The sequence below is a fragment of the Coptis chinensis genome, chromosome 6 (genome assembly GCF_015680905.1).
Source record: "Coptis chinensis isolate HL-2020 chromosome 6, ASM1568090v1, whole genome shotgun sequence".
In the NCBI taxonomy this organism is placed as follows: Eukaryota; Viridiplantae; Streptophyta; class Magnoliopsida; order Ranunculales; family Ranunculaceae; genus Coptis; species Coptis chinensis.
In genome coordinates this window covers 43,651,392-43,664,162 of record NC_141461.1, presented here as the reverse complement: position 1 = coordinate 43,664,162, position 12,771 = coordinate 43,651,392, and the positions used below count along the sequence as shown (strand labels likewise).

At 36.8% G+C, this 12,771-nt stretch overlaps 1 protein-coding gene and 1 pseudogene across 1 annotated transcript; both read left to right on the top strand.

Annotated features, from left to right (window-relative positions):
• Positions 1–3,089: 3,089 nt before the first annotated feature.
• On the top strand, positions 3,090–9,476 carry LOC147493098 (uncharacterized). Its single transcript, XM_086568884.1, has 7 exons — positions 3,090–3,126; positions 7,654–7,734; positions 7,930–8,405; positions 8,477–8,671; positions 8,815–8,886; positions 8,965–9,234; positions 9,318–9,476. The coding sequence occupies exons 5-7, from the start codon at positions 8,833–8,835 to the stop codon at positions 9,453–9,455; spliced, it is 462 nt and encodes a 153-aa protein (XP_086425010.1). The 5' UTR covers positions 3,090–3,126; positions 7,654–7,734; positions 7,930–8,405; positions 8,477–8,671; positions 8,815–8,832; the 3' UTR covers positions 9,456–9,476.
• A 693-nt stretch (positions 9,477–10,169) lies between these two features.
• LOC147493097 (SNF1-related protein kinase regulatory subunit beta-1-like) lies at positions 10,170–11,973 on the top strand (annotated as a pseudogene).
• The last annotated feature ends 798 nt before the right edge of the window (positions 11,974–12,771 follow it).

Genomic DNA, 12,771 nt, shown 5'->3' with positions numbered 1-12,771 from the left:
GTGCTTAGTTATGTTTGGCGGTGCTTCTTATGATAATTATTTATGGAAAGACCCACAACTTTTTAGGTTGTTGATATATGATAAATTGCATGTTAATATATATTAGACAAAGTCTCGAGTATCTGACTATAAAAGACTCATAGTAATCTTTGGTGTACTCCATTCCAATCTTATATTATAGGAGTATAGTACGCCATGAGTTTCATTTTTATTTCTTTTTCGTAATTTTGTTTTTCCAAAAATCAAACATATAAAAATTAAAAAATTAAAACATAAATATATATTAGTAAGTCTAGGGAATCTAACTTTAAAAGACCCAAGTTTTTGTACAATACCACCTTTCTAGAGTATAGGCCAAACAAAAATTTTCAAACTTAAAAAGTGTTTTCAAATTTTGTTTGGGGGTGACATATTTTGGTCTTTCATTTCAAAACTTTTTGCCACCTTTTTGCCTGTAATGTTTACTCCTGTAGAATCTAGTTAGTTACATAATTTTGAATTATTTCATGAACCCCCTTCTCTTAAATTGTTTGGGAGTGGTATATTTAATTTTAGCATATTGTATGTTCACATATTAAAATTGCATGTATAAATATCAAAATATAGACCCCCCATGAGTTTTGTTGACTTTAATTGGAATGCATAATGTAATTAGGTACCTTCATTTCGTGAAATGTCACTATTTTGTGAAATTTCGGAAGCTAATCCTATAGGATCCACGATATGCGCATGCTTGATTTGTGAACTTATGTTATTATTTTATTTATGTTAGAGTCCGCTTATGTCCCAAGCGCTATTTAATATTTCATGTTATCCCCATAACGGGATGAACTCATATAGGAGTTGTGTATGTTTTTATTTCTTTATATTAGTATAGATTAACCTTTTTTTTCAAGTGCTTCTATTTACAAGCACGTTTCTAAGGTACCCTCTATCCTTTATTTTCATTCCATACTTTGAGAACAAAACATGATTTTATTTGGGGGTGGTATAGAAACACGTTGCAAATGTTAAAACACATATTAGGTTGTATATTACATATTATTTGTCGTATAAAAATTAGAAATGTATAAAAATTATAAAAATAGTTTATACTATGCACTTAGTGATAATGGTATTGTTCCCTTTTCTATGATGATATTAGTCTAGAAATCTCACGTAGTACTTGCATTAGGATTTAATTTTTGAAACTTAGATTAATATATAGGTAATAGTCATTGCATCTTTTCATGAATATCTTGCATGAGCATCTATGATTGTACTTGATAATATTTTTCTGAGACCTAGGTTAGAGTACTTAATACATATCCTGTGAGTATCTAGCCTAAAAGCCTCATAAGAGTAAAATATCTCAGTGATGACACAAGAGAGAAGTAAATTCTGAGTAGAGAAATCACACATCCACTTACTTGATCACCATACCATATCCTAAGAGAGAATTTAGGCACTCAGCTCTTTGGATCGATATAGCTAGAAATTCTTACCTACGTATATTTTCCGCTAGTCGCCCCACTGAGCTTTTTCATTAGCCCACCTATCTGGATAAGTCTGAGAAATATGATGAGTGAAGAAAAGAGAAGAGAAAAACTTGTGTAAACAAAAATTAGTTAGTTTCTTCAAAAGAAAAAGAAATAGAAAAAGAAAAGAAAAGAAAGTTTTCATCCAAAGAAAAGAAAAAGAAAAATAGAAATAAAATAAAAACTCCAAAAAACAAAATCAAATGAGTCAAAAGCTAAAACAAAAAGACTAAGGATGGAAACTAAGTGTAGAAGCAAAGTAAGAACAAGGATTTCTCTAGTTACATATTTTGAAGACCCTACTATCTCAGACTTGTTTATTTGAATATCCATTCCGTTTCTTCTTAAACCATCACCTCAGCCCCGTATCACTTAATAAAGACCTCTGACTCAATTAGGAATAGGTTGGTGTGATAGTAAGTGGTAGATGTGTTTGATCAACCTCGGCTTCCTTAGATTGTCATTGAGATTGTGAGGAAACATGTGCTTACTATACACCGGTGTTAGCAAACTTGAGTGGAAAAATCAAAGTGTTATGTCTTGACACATTCCTTATGAGAACCTACTTAAGGACGTTACTCCAAAAAAATTCAGAAACGGATCTGTCTTTGCATTTCATAGCATAGTTCATTGTATAGTTGTTTATCTTAAGATGATTTGATTATTATGCATGTATTAATTTATAAGTTAGATTGATGATCCTTGTTTGAATGCTAGTGAGATGTATAGATATATGAGATAAAATTAGGGGACAATTACTTTTATTTCTTAGTTGTTTTAGTATAAATGAAGTTTGTGAGTATCTTATCTAGAAAACTCTTAGTGGTTTAAGACCTTATTGTATATGGTCAATGCAATCGCACTCTGCGAAACGAGATTATTTAAGACCACATTTTTGGCCACTTATCTGTTTTTATTTCTCATCTTTGATTGAGGACAAGCAAAATGCTATTTAGGGCACTACAAGAAAAATGACTTTTGGCCACAGGTACAGATTAGCTTTAGCCACGGTCATAAGTTGTTGCATAATAACCACGGGCTTTAGCCGTGGCTAAAACTTTTGACAGGTGTGGCCAAAGTTCTGTGCGGTTTGAGTTTAATTGGTTTTTTTGCCACGGTCATGTTTCTATAATGAACCGGCCCAAAAATTCGGTCCCGAATGTAAACCGCCACAAATACTCTTCGTTTATCGAAAGGTTTCTTTTTTTCGATAATACAAAAACAAATACTATTTTATCGGTTTTCTTCCCCTCTCCTCTCTCCACGTTGACGAGTAGCAACCACCCCCCTCTCTCTCAGGTAACCCTTTCTCTGTTTTTTTCTTCTTCTTTTGCTAATCTCACTTCGAACATCTCTAATTCACTATCTTTTCGAGAAAAACTTCATCTTTAATCACTAGGTAATTGCTCTTCGTCTTCCCCTCATGTCTCTCTATCCCCTCTCACAATTCTTGTTTTTTAAGAGTTAGTGTTTATCAATTTCGATGAAAATGTAGTGTTTGTAAGGTTTGTTTTGTTAAAATTTAGTTTAAATGAAATAATATCACTCATGGTTTATGATATTTGTTGTGAACAGGTCCGGATTATTGTTTTTTTTCATTTACATCAAGGTGAGTTTTTCTCCCATCTCTGGTTTGGTGTTAACTTGAAATGGGTTTTTTCTAGAAAAGTAGAAATTTGTTTTGTTTTACTTCTCTTGGTTATAGATAATGTTAGTACTGATTCTATCACCAAATGGGGTTGTGTTATTGTTATATGTTAGTCCTGATTCTAAGTTAAAATGGGTTTGTGTTGGTTGTTTGAGTTTTTTAGGTATAACTTTGTGTTATATTGAATACAAGTTAAGATATTGAATACACTGCTACTGGGTTAACTCAAATATGCTGCTAATGTGGGCGTAATAATTATATTTCTTCTAGATAACATCCTACTTGGTTGCATATGATATCATCTTTGTTATTCTTGTTCTTTATCTAGTTTCAATTTATTTTTTTAAGTGAGAATGTAGTTTGTTTTTTCATATGCATGCCTCAATCGATCCATTTTTTTGTGTGCTTCCAATTTATTTGAATTTATGGGTGCAACTAGATTAGATTGATTGTTGGATGTAGTACTTGTGCTATTTTAGTCTCCCAAATGGAGTTAGATTTATTTACTTATGTGGTGGTCTATTATGTGTATGGTTTACTTGCCATTGTATTTTCAGTTCTAACTATTTTTGATTTATTCATATTGCAAGAACTACTGATATGGAGGGTTTGGGGTGATAGATAAAAGTTGGATTGATCTACCAAAAGAGGACGATCGTTTTATTCATGGTGTTAATCAATTTGTACAATTTGCAAGGGATAGTTGTCACCACAAGGATGTGATCCCATGTCCATGTGATAACTGTAGAAATATGGGTCGAGCACTAACCCATGAGGTGGTCACATTGCATTGTTACCAAAAAGGCTTCTACAAACAGTATACATTTTGGAGAATGCATGGAGAAACAAGTCAACCACCAAGTGTGGCATTTGAAAGGGGTGGAAGGTCAAATTCCACTAATTTTGAGGTGGGAGGGGACTTCCCCTTTTTTGAGGAGAATGTTGCATTTAGTACTGTCGTAGAAGAACTTGACGGTGATAACTTGGATGCTGTTATTGAACAATGTTCAATAGATGGTGCTCGAGGAATAGTTGAGGAAGAGCCTGACACAATTGAGTCCGATAATTTTCGTGAGGCTTTGAGTCCCTTATATCCTAATTGTGAGGACTTTACAGTTTTGAAATTTGTCGTCAAGTTGTTTCGGTTAAAGGTTACACATGGGTGGACAGACAAGAGTTTTACGGGACTCCTCAAATTACTTCGTGGCTTTTCCACGACAACAAGACTCGGAGAATACTTATAGGGCAGAAAAATTAATAAAAGAGTTGGGCCTAAAATATGAGAAAATTGATGCTTGCCCGAATGATTGCATGCTATTTTGGAGAGATGATGATTGGAGGGATACTTGTACTATGTGTGGAGCGTCGAGGTACAAATATGTTGATATCGAACAAAGGAAGAAACATATTAGGATTCCAGCAAAGATACTTCGATACTTTCCAATTACGGAGAGGTTAAAGAGGTTGTATAGTGTACCATGTGTGGCAAAGGAGATGTGTTGGCACTCGGAAAATCGATTGAAAGGTGGAGAGATGGGGCATCCAGTTGACTCACATCTAATTGGAAATTAATTGATCGGAAGTATAAGGACTTTTCAGCTGAAGCTCGTAATGTTCGATTAGGACTAGCGACAGATGGTTTCAATCCTTTTGGAACTTGTGGCACATTATACAGCTCTTGGCCTGTAATGTGTGTTGCATATAACCTTCCTCCGTGGCTTTGCATGAAACCCAAATTTACCATGCTCTCTTTACTCATCGAAGGGCCACGACAGCCAGGAAAGGATATTGTCATATATTTACAGCCTCTAGTTCGTGAATTACAATCTTTGTGGAATACCGGGGTGACTGTGAAGGATGCAAACATAGGCAAGATGTTCAATATGCGTGCAGTTTTGTTATGGACTATCCATGACTTTCCTGCGTTAGGTAACATATCTGGTTGTAGAACCCATGGCAAATATGCTTGTCCCGTTTGTGGCCCAAATACCTCCTCATTGAGACTCCAACATGGCTAGAAATTTACTTACATGGATAGTAAACGATTCTTGCCCTCCTCGGATGCTAGTAGGATGGACACTAGACTAAGCACCTTTAACAAGACTGAAGAGCTTAGAGAACAACCTTTGAGATTGACCGGACTGCAAGTTGAACAAATGACAGAATCTGAAAATGCAATGGGGTAAGGGCAAAGAGAAGGAAAGGGGGAATGGAAAAAGGGAAAAAAAAGGGAAGGGCAGTAGAAAACAAAAAGAGGACAACGGGGATAGGACATGCTTTTTCAAACAGTCGATATTATTTAGGCTTCCATATTGGGCAGAGCTTCTTATCCGTCACAACTTGGACGTTATGCACATTGAAAAAAATGTTTGTGAACTCCCCGATTGCTATGATGTTGAACACAAAAAAAGGAAAAACAAAAGATAACGCCAATGCACGCAAAGATTTGCAACTTCTTGGGATTAAAAGGAAGTATTGGTTGAGTGATCAAAATGGCAAGAAGGTTATGAAGACACGGGTGTTTTGGCTTCGAGGAGGAGAAAAAAAGTTGTTCCTTGCGAGCTTAAGAGATCTCAAAGTACTTGTTGGGTTTAGTGGTAACCTGGAAGAATATTGTCCAAGGCGGTCGCGAAGGATTTGAGTGGAATGAAGTCTCATGATTATCACATTTTGATGCAACATTTGCTTCCAATGCTAATCCAACATGCATATCGAGATAGGAAGGAAGTCCGACATGTGATCTTGAGTATTTGCACATTTTTAGATGCGTTATGTTCTAGGAGACTTGATGTTGACACTTTACATGCACTTGAGAGGGTATGGTCGACTTTATGTGAGCTTGAAAAAATTTGTCCTCCATCGGTATTTGTAATAATGATGCATCTACCTATTCACTTAAGCGTATGAGGCTCGTATGTGTGGACCAGTATTCTATCGTTGGATGTATTTGTTTGAGAGGTAATTCTAACTAATAAGATTGTTTACTTAGCTTCATGGTTGGTTTCTGTTAAGTTATTCTGTTATAAAATTCTTAATTTTGTGAAGGATGATGAAGGTCTACAAGGATTATGTTACAAACAAGGCATGTCCTGAAGGTTGTATCGTGGAGCGATACTTGAAAGAGGAAACCATGAACTATTGCACTGGTTACAAAGGAGGGAATAGTCTTCTCCAGAAGCTTGAGCGAAAGTCTAGTGGTGAAGAAGTAATACCATCAGATGTGTTTGATAGTGAATTTGATGGGGCTGATGAAGTTGGCCCAGTTGGTTTGGGTCATACTTATCATTTGGTAGGTGTTGAATATGAGCAAGCACGCAATTGGGTACTGAAAAGCCATCCAAGATATGATTGGTGGTACACGTATGTATTTCTAAATTTTAAAAGTTGAAATTATAACTTCTATATACTTAAACAGACTATTGCTTTAACTATTACATATATTTATAAACGTAATATCCTATTCAGGGAGTACACTGCAGATTTGGAAGCCCGTAGGCAGTGTGCAGGGAGGAAGGCAGGCCAATATAGGGTGTCCATGGACGATGAGTTCATTCCTTGGTTAAGAAGACAGCCTGAGTTTGAAGACATGGAGGAAGATTCTTTCAAAAATATAGTGGCGGGACCAGTGAGCTGTGCCATGGCGTATAAGAAGTATTGTGTCAATGGTTTCCTCTTCATTACAAAAGACTATCAGGAGAATAAGAGGAACCAAAATAGTGGTGTTTGCCTGAGTGTCCAACTACATTCGGGCTAAGCCTTGAAGGATAAGAACCCAAAGAGAAGATGTTGCAGAATATTACGGTGTTCTTACGAATATCATTCAGTTAAAGTATCGAGATGGGTACCAGCCTGTTTTGTTCAAGTGTGAATGGGTTAAACTTAGACATGGTGTGAAGCTAGATGTGGAAGCGAACCTTAAGTTGGTAAATTTGTCAAATCAAATTAGTTCGGATAATATGAGTGACGAACCATTCATTCTTGCAGATAAAGCTTCTCAGGTTTTCTACTCTAAAGATCCAAAGGATCCCGACTGGCATGTGGTTTTGGAAGTCCCAAGAAAGGTGTATTGTGATCAAGATGAAACATGTCTTCTATCTGATGACCCAATTGAAGTTGATCCTTCTTATGCAGAGCCTAGTAACCTTGAACCATCCACAGATGATCTGATTTTTAACGATCCAGACGATATGTTTGTGGTTGTTGAAGACACTAGGAGGAAGAAAAGACAAAAAATGAATTAGTTCACTTGAACTAAATGCTTATCTGCATTAACTATGTTTGAATTTTGAATCTATGTTTGAATTTTGAATACCTGTGTTTGATTTTTCAGGTTACACAATTATAAATGGATATCATGTTTTCTGATTTGTTTTGATAGATTAAATGTTATGCAATATCTGCGTTTTGATACATCATGTTTTAAATACTTGAAAAATGCATGTTTTGAATATTAAGAGTTTCTGGAACTTGTTACAATATGTACAACAGCCTTCATGGGAACTCCATCTCAAAATAACTTGAACTTGTCCAGAAGTGACTCAGAGGACGACATGGAGCAGACTAATTATGGTAAGAATTTTGAATTTTGTCTAGTTATGTATTGTACTGGTTACCGTATATGAATGCATGTGGAATTAGATTACTGTACTGGTTCTTAGATTGTAATTCATTTTTTCTTTGATCTTAATATTTTCTTTAGTTATTACAGGAATTGCATCTGAACTTTAATGTATACTAATTGACAAGTTTACTATGTACTTACAGATAGGACTCCATCTACTCCAGAATCATCCAATGCTCCTAAGGAGACTAGAGGTAAGGCAAAAGGAATGTCGGATACACCAAATACGAAGAAAAAAGTTTGGTTAATATTGGACCATCTTGAACAACCATGTCACCCTTTAGCAGAGGTAAGTAGGTTTTCCTCTGAATGTGGTGTACTTGTACGGCGTGATGTTCGGATATGCTATGATACTTTTCCAACCGCGCTGAAACATACGTTAGTAGACATCTTTGAAACATTGGAAACCAACTTCGGGTTTGTGGGACGTCCTAACATCAATATGACATACACTAAAAAAGTCTTGGGTGAGGCATGGAGGCGTCATAAGAGCACCTTGTATAAAAACTTAGTCAAGGGGAAATCTCCTACTATTGTTAAATAAGGACCAGCTCCAGAAGGTGTCAATCTTGAAGATTGGCGGGTTTTTGTTGATATCTGCAACACTGAAAAATTCCAGGTTATCTAATCATTAGTTTATTAGTTGTGAATCTTATATGTATATTCTCTTATATATTGTTTTGTATATAGGCTGCTAGTGAAAGGAACACCATAAACCGGTCAAAACAAACAGCTCCTGCTTGCGTTGGGAGGACACCCACCCAAATTATTCGACAACAGATTGCTAAGGAACAGAACAAGCCAGTCCATATGGTTGCTAGGCCTGAATCTTATATCCGGATACACAAGAGGAAAGCTCCATGCACAGAACTAGTTGAGTGAGAGGTAAGTGTCATTTTCCTGGTGGGAGGGATTGTTGGTAGTAAGTTATTTAAGTTGTATCAAGGTTTGATTGCAGTCTTGAGCTTTAGTGTAATACTTTACTTGGTAAGACTGTATTATGGTTTCACTCCCGTTGTGTTGAATAGGAGAGGATTAATGAGGACATGTCTGCAAATTCAGGGTCTCCAATGACAATCACCGACGATGCCGTGACAAGGGTATGCAAATTAAGATGTCAGTAGTGCATTAAATGTTTGTGCTATATTATAGGTAAAATGAAATGTGTTTAGATACAGGTGGTTGGCAAAGATAGCAGGGGCCGATGTTGGGCTATGGGTCCAGGGGTCAACAAAACAGCAATGAAGAGCATGGAGCCTATTTTGGATCAAAACTATCACTTGGCAGAAGAAAACTCCAAGCTATGGAAGGAGACTCGAACAAACCAAATGAATTTTGCTATGCAATTAGAAGAGATTAGGTCAACGATATTGAGGCAACAAGAACCATCTACGACCAACTCTTTTGGAACTTCCAGTAGTATACCTCGCTCCAGTAATACAACCTCGGTATGCGATTGTCTCTTTTAATTCTTTACTTAAGCCTTTGTAAGTTGTTTGATCTTTTTATATCCAACACCTTTGTTTTTAAGCCGGAAACCTCAAAGATTGGCAAAGAAGTTAACTTACTTGGTGGTTGGCCTCTTGACATTGTCGCAACTGGATGTGTTAAAGAAGTTGACCCCACCTACAAGTTCCATGAAAGGTGCTTGGAGAGAGATCTTACTTAGTTTACATTGATGAAGTACATGCACAAGATGCTGCTCTACCATGCCCTCATGATGCATGGTGTAAGAATCTAGGAGAGAGTTGCCCAGGAAATGCTATATGGCCCAAGTCATGTGTTGAGTTTCTGTCATCTACATCGCGGTCTTGAATAAGCTTACTATCTTTTTTTTTGTTTATGATACATGCCTATGGGCATGTTTGACTATGTTATCTCTTTTGCTATTTTGAAACGCGTTTCTATGTTCATGTCCAAGCTACTACCAAACCTGGTATCATATTTTTTATTCAATGTAATACTTGTCTTATTTTGCTAATATCAATGTATTGAATGTTTGCTTTCTTTGTTTTGCTAACCCATTTTAACTCCGCCAAAGCAAGTAAACTTTACGTTTGCATTTGCATTGCCGGTCCCAAGCCCGGAAAAAGGAGGAGGGAGAAGTGGTGTATAATATGTTTCTCTTTGTATTTAATTACGTTTATTTTTCTCCTGGGTTGCGGGGAAGAGCTACCAAGAGGTACAAGGGCAACCAAATATCATCATTATCCCTTCGCTAATGGCAGGTCCATCTATCACTCCTAATGTCCCCAGAGCATCTGCCTAGCCATGTCATTGATCACAGTGCTCATTCCAATCCAAGAGACTTGTGTGCTCTCATATATGATTTCCTTTTTGCAGTTTAACTCTATCAAATGCACAAATACTTAATATCTAACAAATGATATACTCTATTTTGAAGACACCACCCAAGAAGATTACCATTGGCCAAAAGAAGTCATTTGATGCGCTTGGGACTACATCAACCCACCAAAGGTACTCATTGCATTCTCTTTTTATATATATTTTTTAATTTTAATTTTTTTTAATCATATGAACTGCTTTTATTTGGTATTACATAGTAAGAAGCAAAAGGTATCCGGGGCACTTTCTCTCGATCAAAGCATCAAACAACTAAATGATGTAACTGGCCGTCGAGTGGAGTTAATCTAAGGGTATATATCTTTTTTACATTGCTCTTTATGTTATATTATACTGCTTTTGACATTTTGGGTATCTAAAATGGTAACAATTGTGTAATCTGTGCAAGTTTTGTTATTTTATTTATCATGTTTAGGAAGAGGAAGAGCAGCTATTTTCTGGCCCTAAGGATGAAGGTCGAACTTTTGAAGCAACTAGAAGGGTTGTTCAAGAAGAGGAAGAACGGCTTGTATTGCAAAAAATCCCTTTACAGAGAAAATTGGCAAAAATCAGTTTAGACCCTATACTTTGTTAAGAGCCATTCTTGTTATTATCTTGTCAAATATCTTGTCATGACTGACATTTGGGTCCCTTTTTTTTGGCAGTGTCTAAATCTGGTATAAAAAGTGTAAGCAAGGATGTGGAGCGTTGTTTGCCACTAGTAAGATATTAGCAGCAGAAGAAGAAGAGATTTGATGGGGAATAATGAATGGGAGAGAAGAAGGAGATAACGAGGAAGATCCTAATCGGATCCATCGATACGGATGATTATGAAGTCGACGGCCTTCCCCGCCTTCCCGATTCAATGTTGGGTGCTTCCAACTCACCTCCTTCGAGCCGAGACCTTCCAGATCTCCTCTCATATTCGCTCTCTCGCTTCCAAAACTCCCCTACAAAGAGGAGGTGATGCCCCACCCACTTTCAATCACATCTGGATGAACAACCCACAATTCTCTAGACGCACCACAAGAACAAGGGATTCCTACCTTGATCACATGGACCTTTGGTGGTAACACTGTTGCTGTCCAAGGATCTTGGGACAATTGGACATCAAGGAGGACACTACAGAGGTCAGGAAAGGACCACTCCATTCTCATGGTGCTTCCATCTGGTATATATCAGTACAGGCTCCTTGTGGACGGCGACCGCAGATACATACCTGATCTTCCTTGCATAGCTGATGATACGGGCCTTGTTGATAATCTTCTTGATGTGCATGATTATGTGCCCGAGAATTTCGAAGGCATTGCTGAATTTGAGCCTCCTCCCTCACCAGACTCTAGCTATGGTCACACATTCCCAGGGGACGAGGACTTTCTTGAAAGAGCCGTGGGTCGTTCCACCCCGCCATTACACCTCACTTTTTTCGGTACATAACGTAATCGATCCCGAACCATCTACAAAGCCTCAACATGTTGTCCTCAACCATCTTTATATAGACAAAGGATGGCCTTCTCAATCTCTGGTTGCTCTTGGGTTTACTCACAGGTTTCAGTCCAAATATGTCATTGTAGTCCTATACAAGCCTCTTAGAAAATGAAGAAATGGACTCCCCCTCCTCTCCAAAATTCCCTCTGGCACTATCTGTAGATAACAGTTTCATGTTAGGTAGGAGGTCTTGTTAATAGATCGCCTTTTTTCTGTTTAATCTTGTATCTTACAAATTTTTTTGTTGCATCTCTTACTCCTTATTCTTGAAGCATATTTCTTTTGTTTTTCTAACCAAGTTATGTATCTTGGGCTTGTTTGTTTTGAGTACTATTAAAGGAAAATAAGGAAAAAAAAAGATATTAGCATACAGATTTAGGTTTCATATTTTCTCATTGTTATGTAATCTTGATGTGATTGGGTTTCCGGTGCTTGGAGGAGAGGTTGCGAGGATTGATCAATAATTTAGTAAGAGTATCAAAACAGGTCAGTTACATGTTATGATTTCACTGTCTTGGACAATTTATATATCTTTTTTACCGGTTAAAATAAACTACTTGTTTCTTCACTTTTTAAATTTGTAGAGAGTTGATACTGAGAGGTCAAGACATCGAACTATTATCACCTCAGATGTTAGACGTAAAATTTTAGTCATGAATCGGAAGGCCAAGGAGGATTGGGAGAAAAAACAGTCGAGGAAACCGAAAAGATCCGGAAAGTTAATGAAGTAAGTATCTAGTTCAGGACAAATTTGGGTTATGAAGTTCATTTATGTTTCTAATTTCGTTTATGGAAGTTCCTTTATGTTTTAATTCTGCAACCCACGCCCTTGAATCCATGTTGAAGGAGTGCTCCCCTAAAAAAGTATGCCGATCTTCAAAAGGCCATCCACACCTATTTAGGTTGGTATTCATTTATTATTTATGTCAACTTATTTAATATTCCTTCTTTCTTTATTACATCATATCATATCATATTTTTGCATGTCTTGCGCATGCATACCAAGGAAACCACTTCAACCGACACGAATCAAGCAGCATCTTCACCTGGAAATGCGAGGTACATACATTCTTACCAATATATTTTTTAAAACCTTCTCTGTTTATATTTAAATTAACTGGTAATTTCATCTCTCTCCATATGCCTCTCACTCC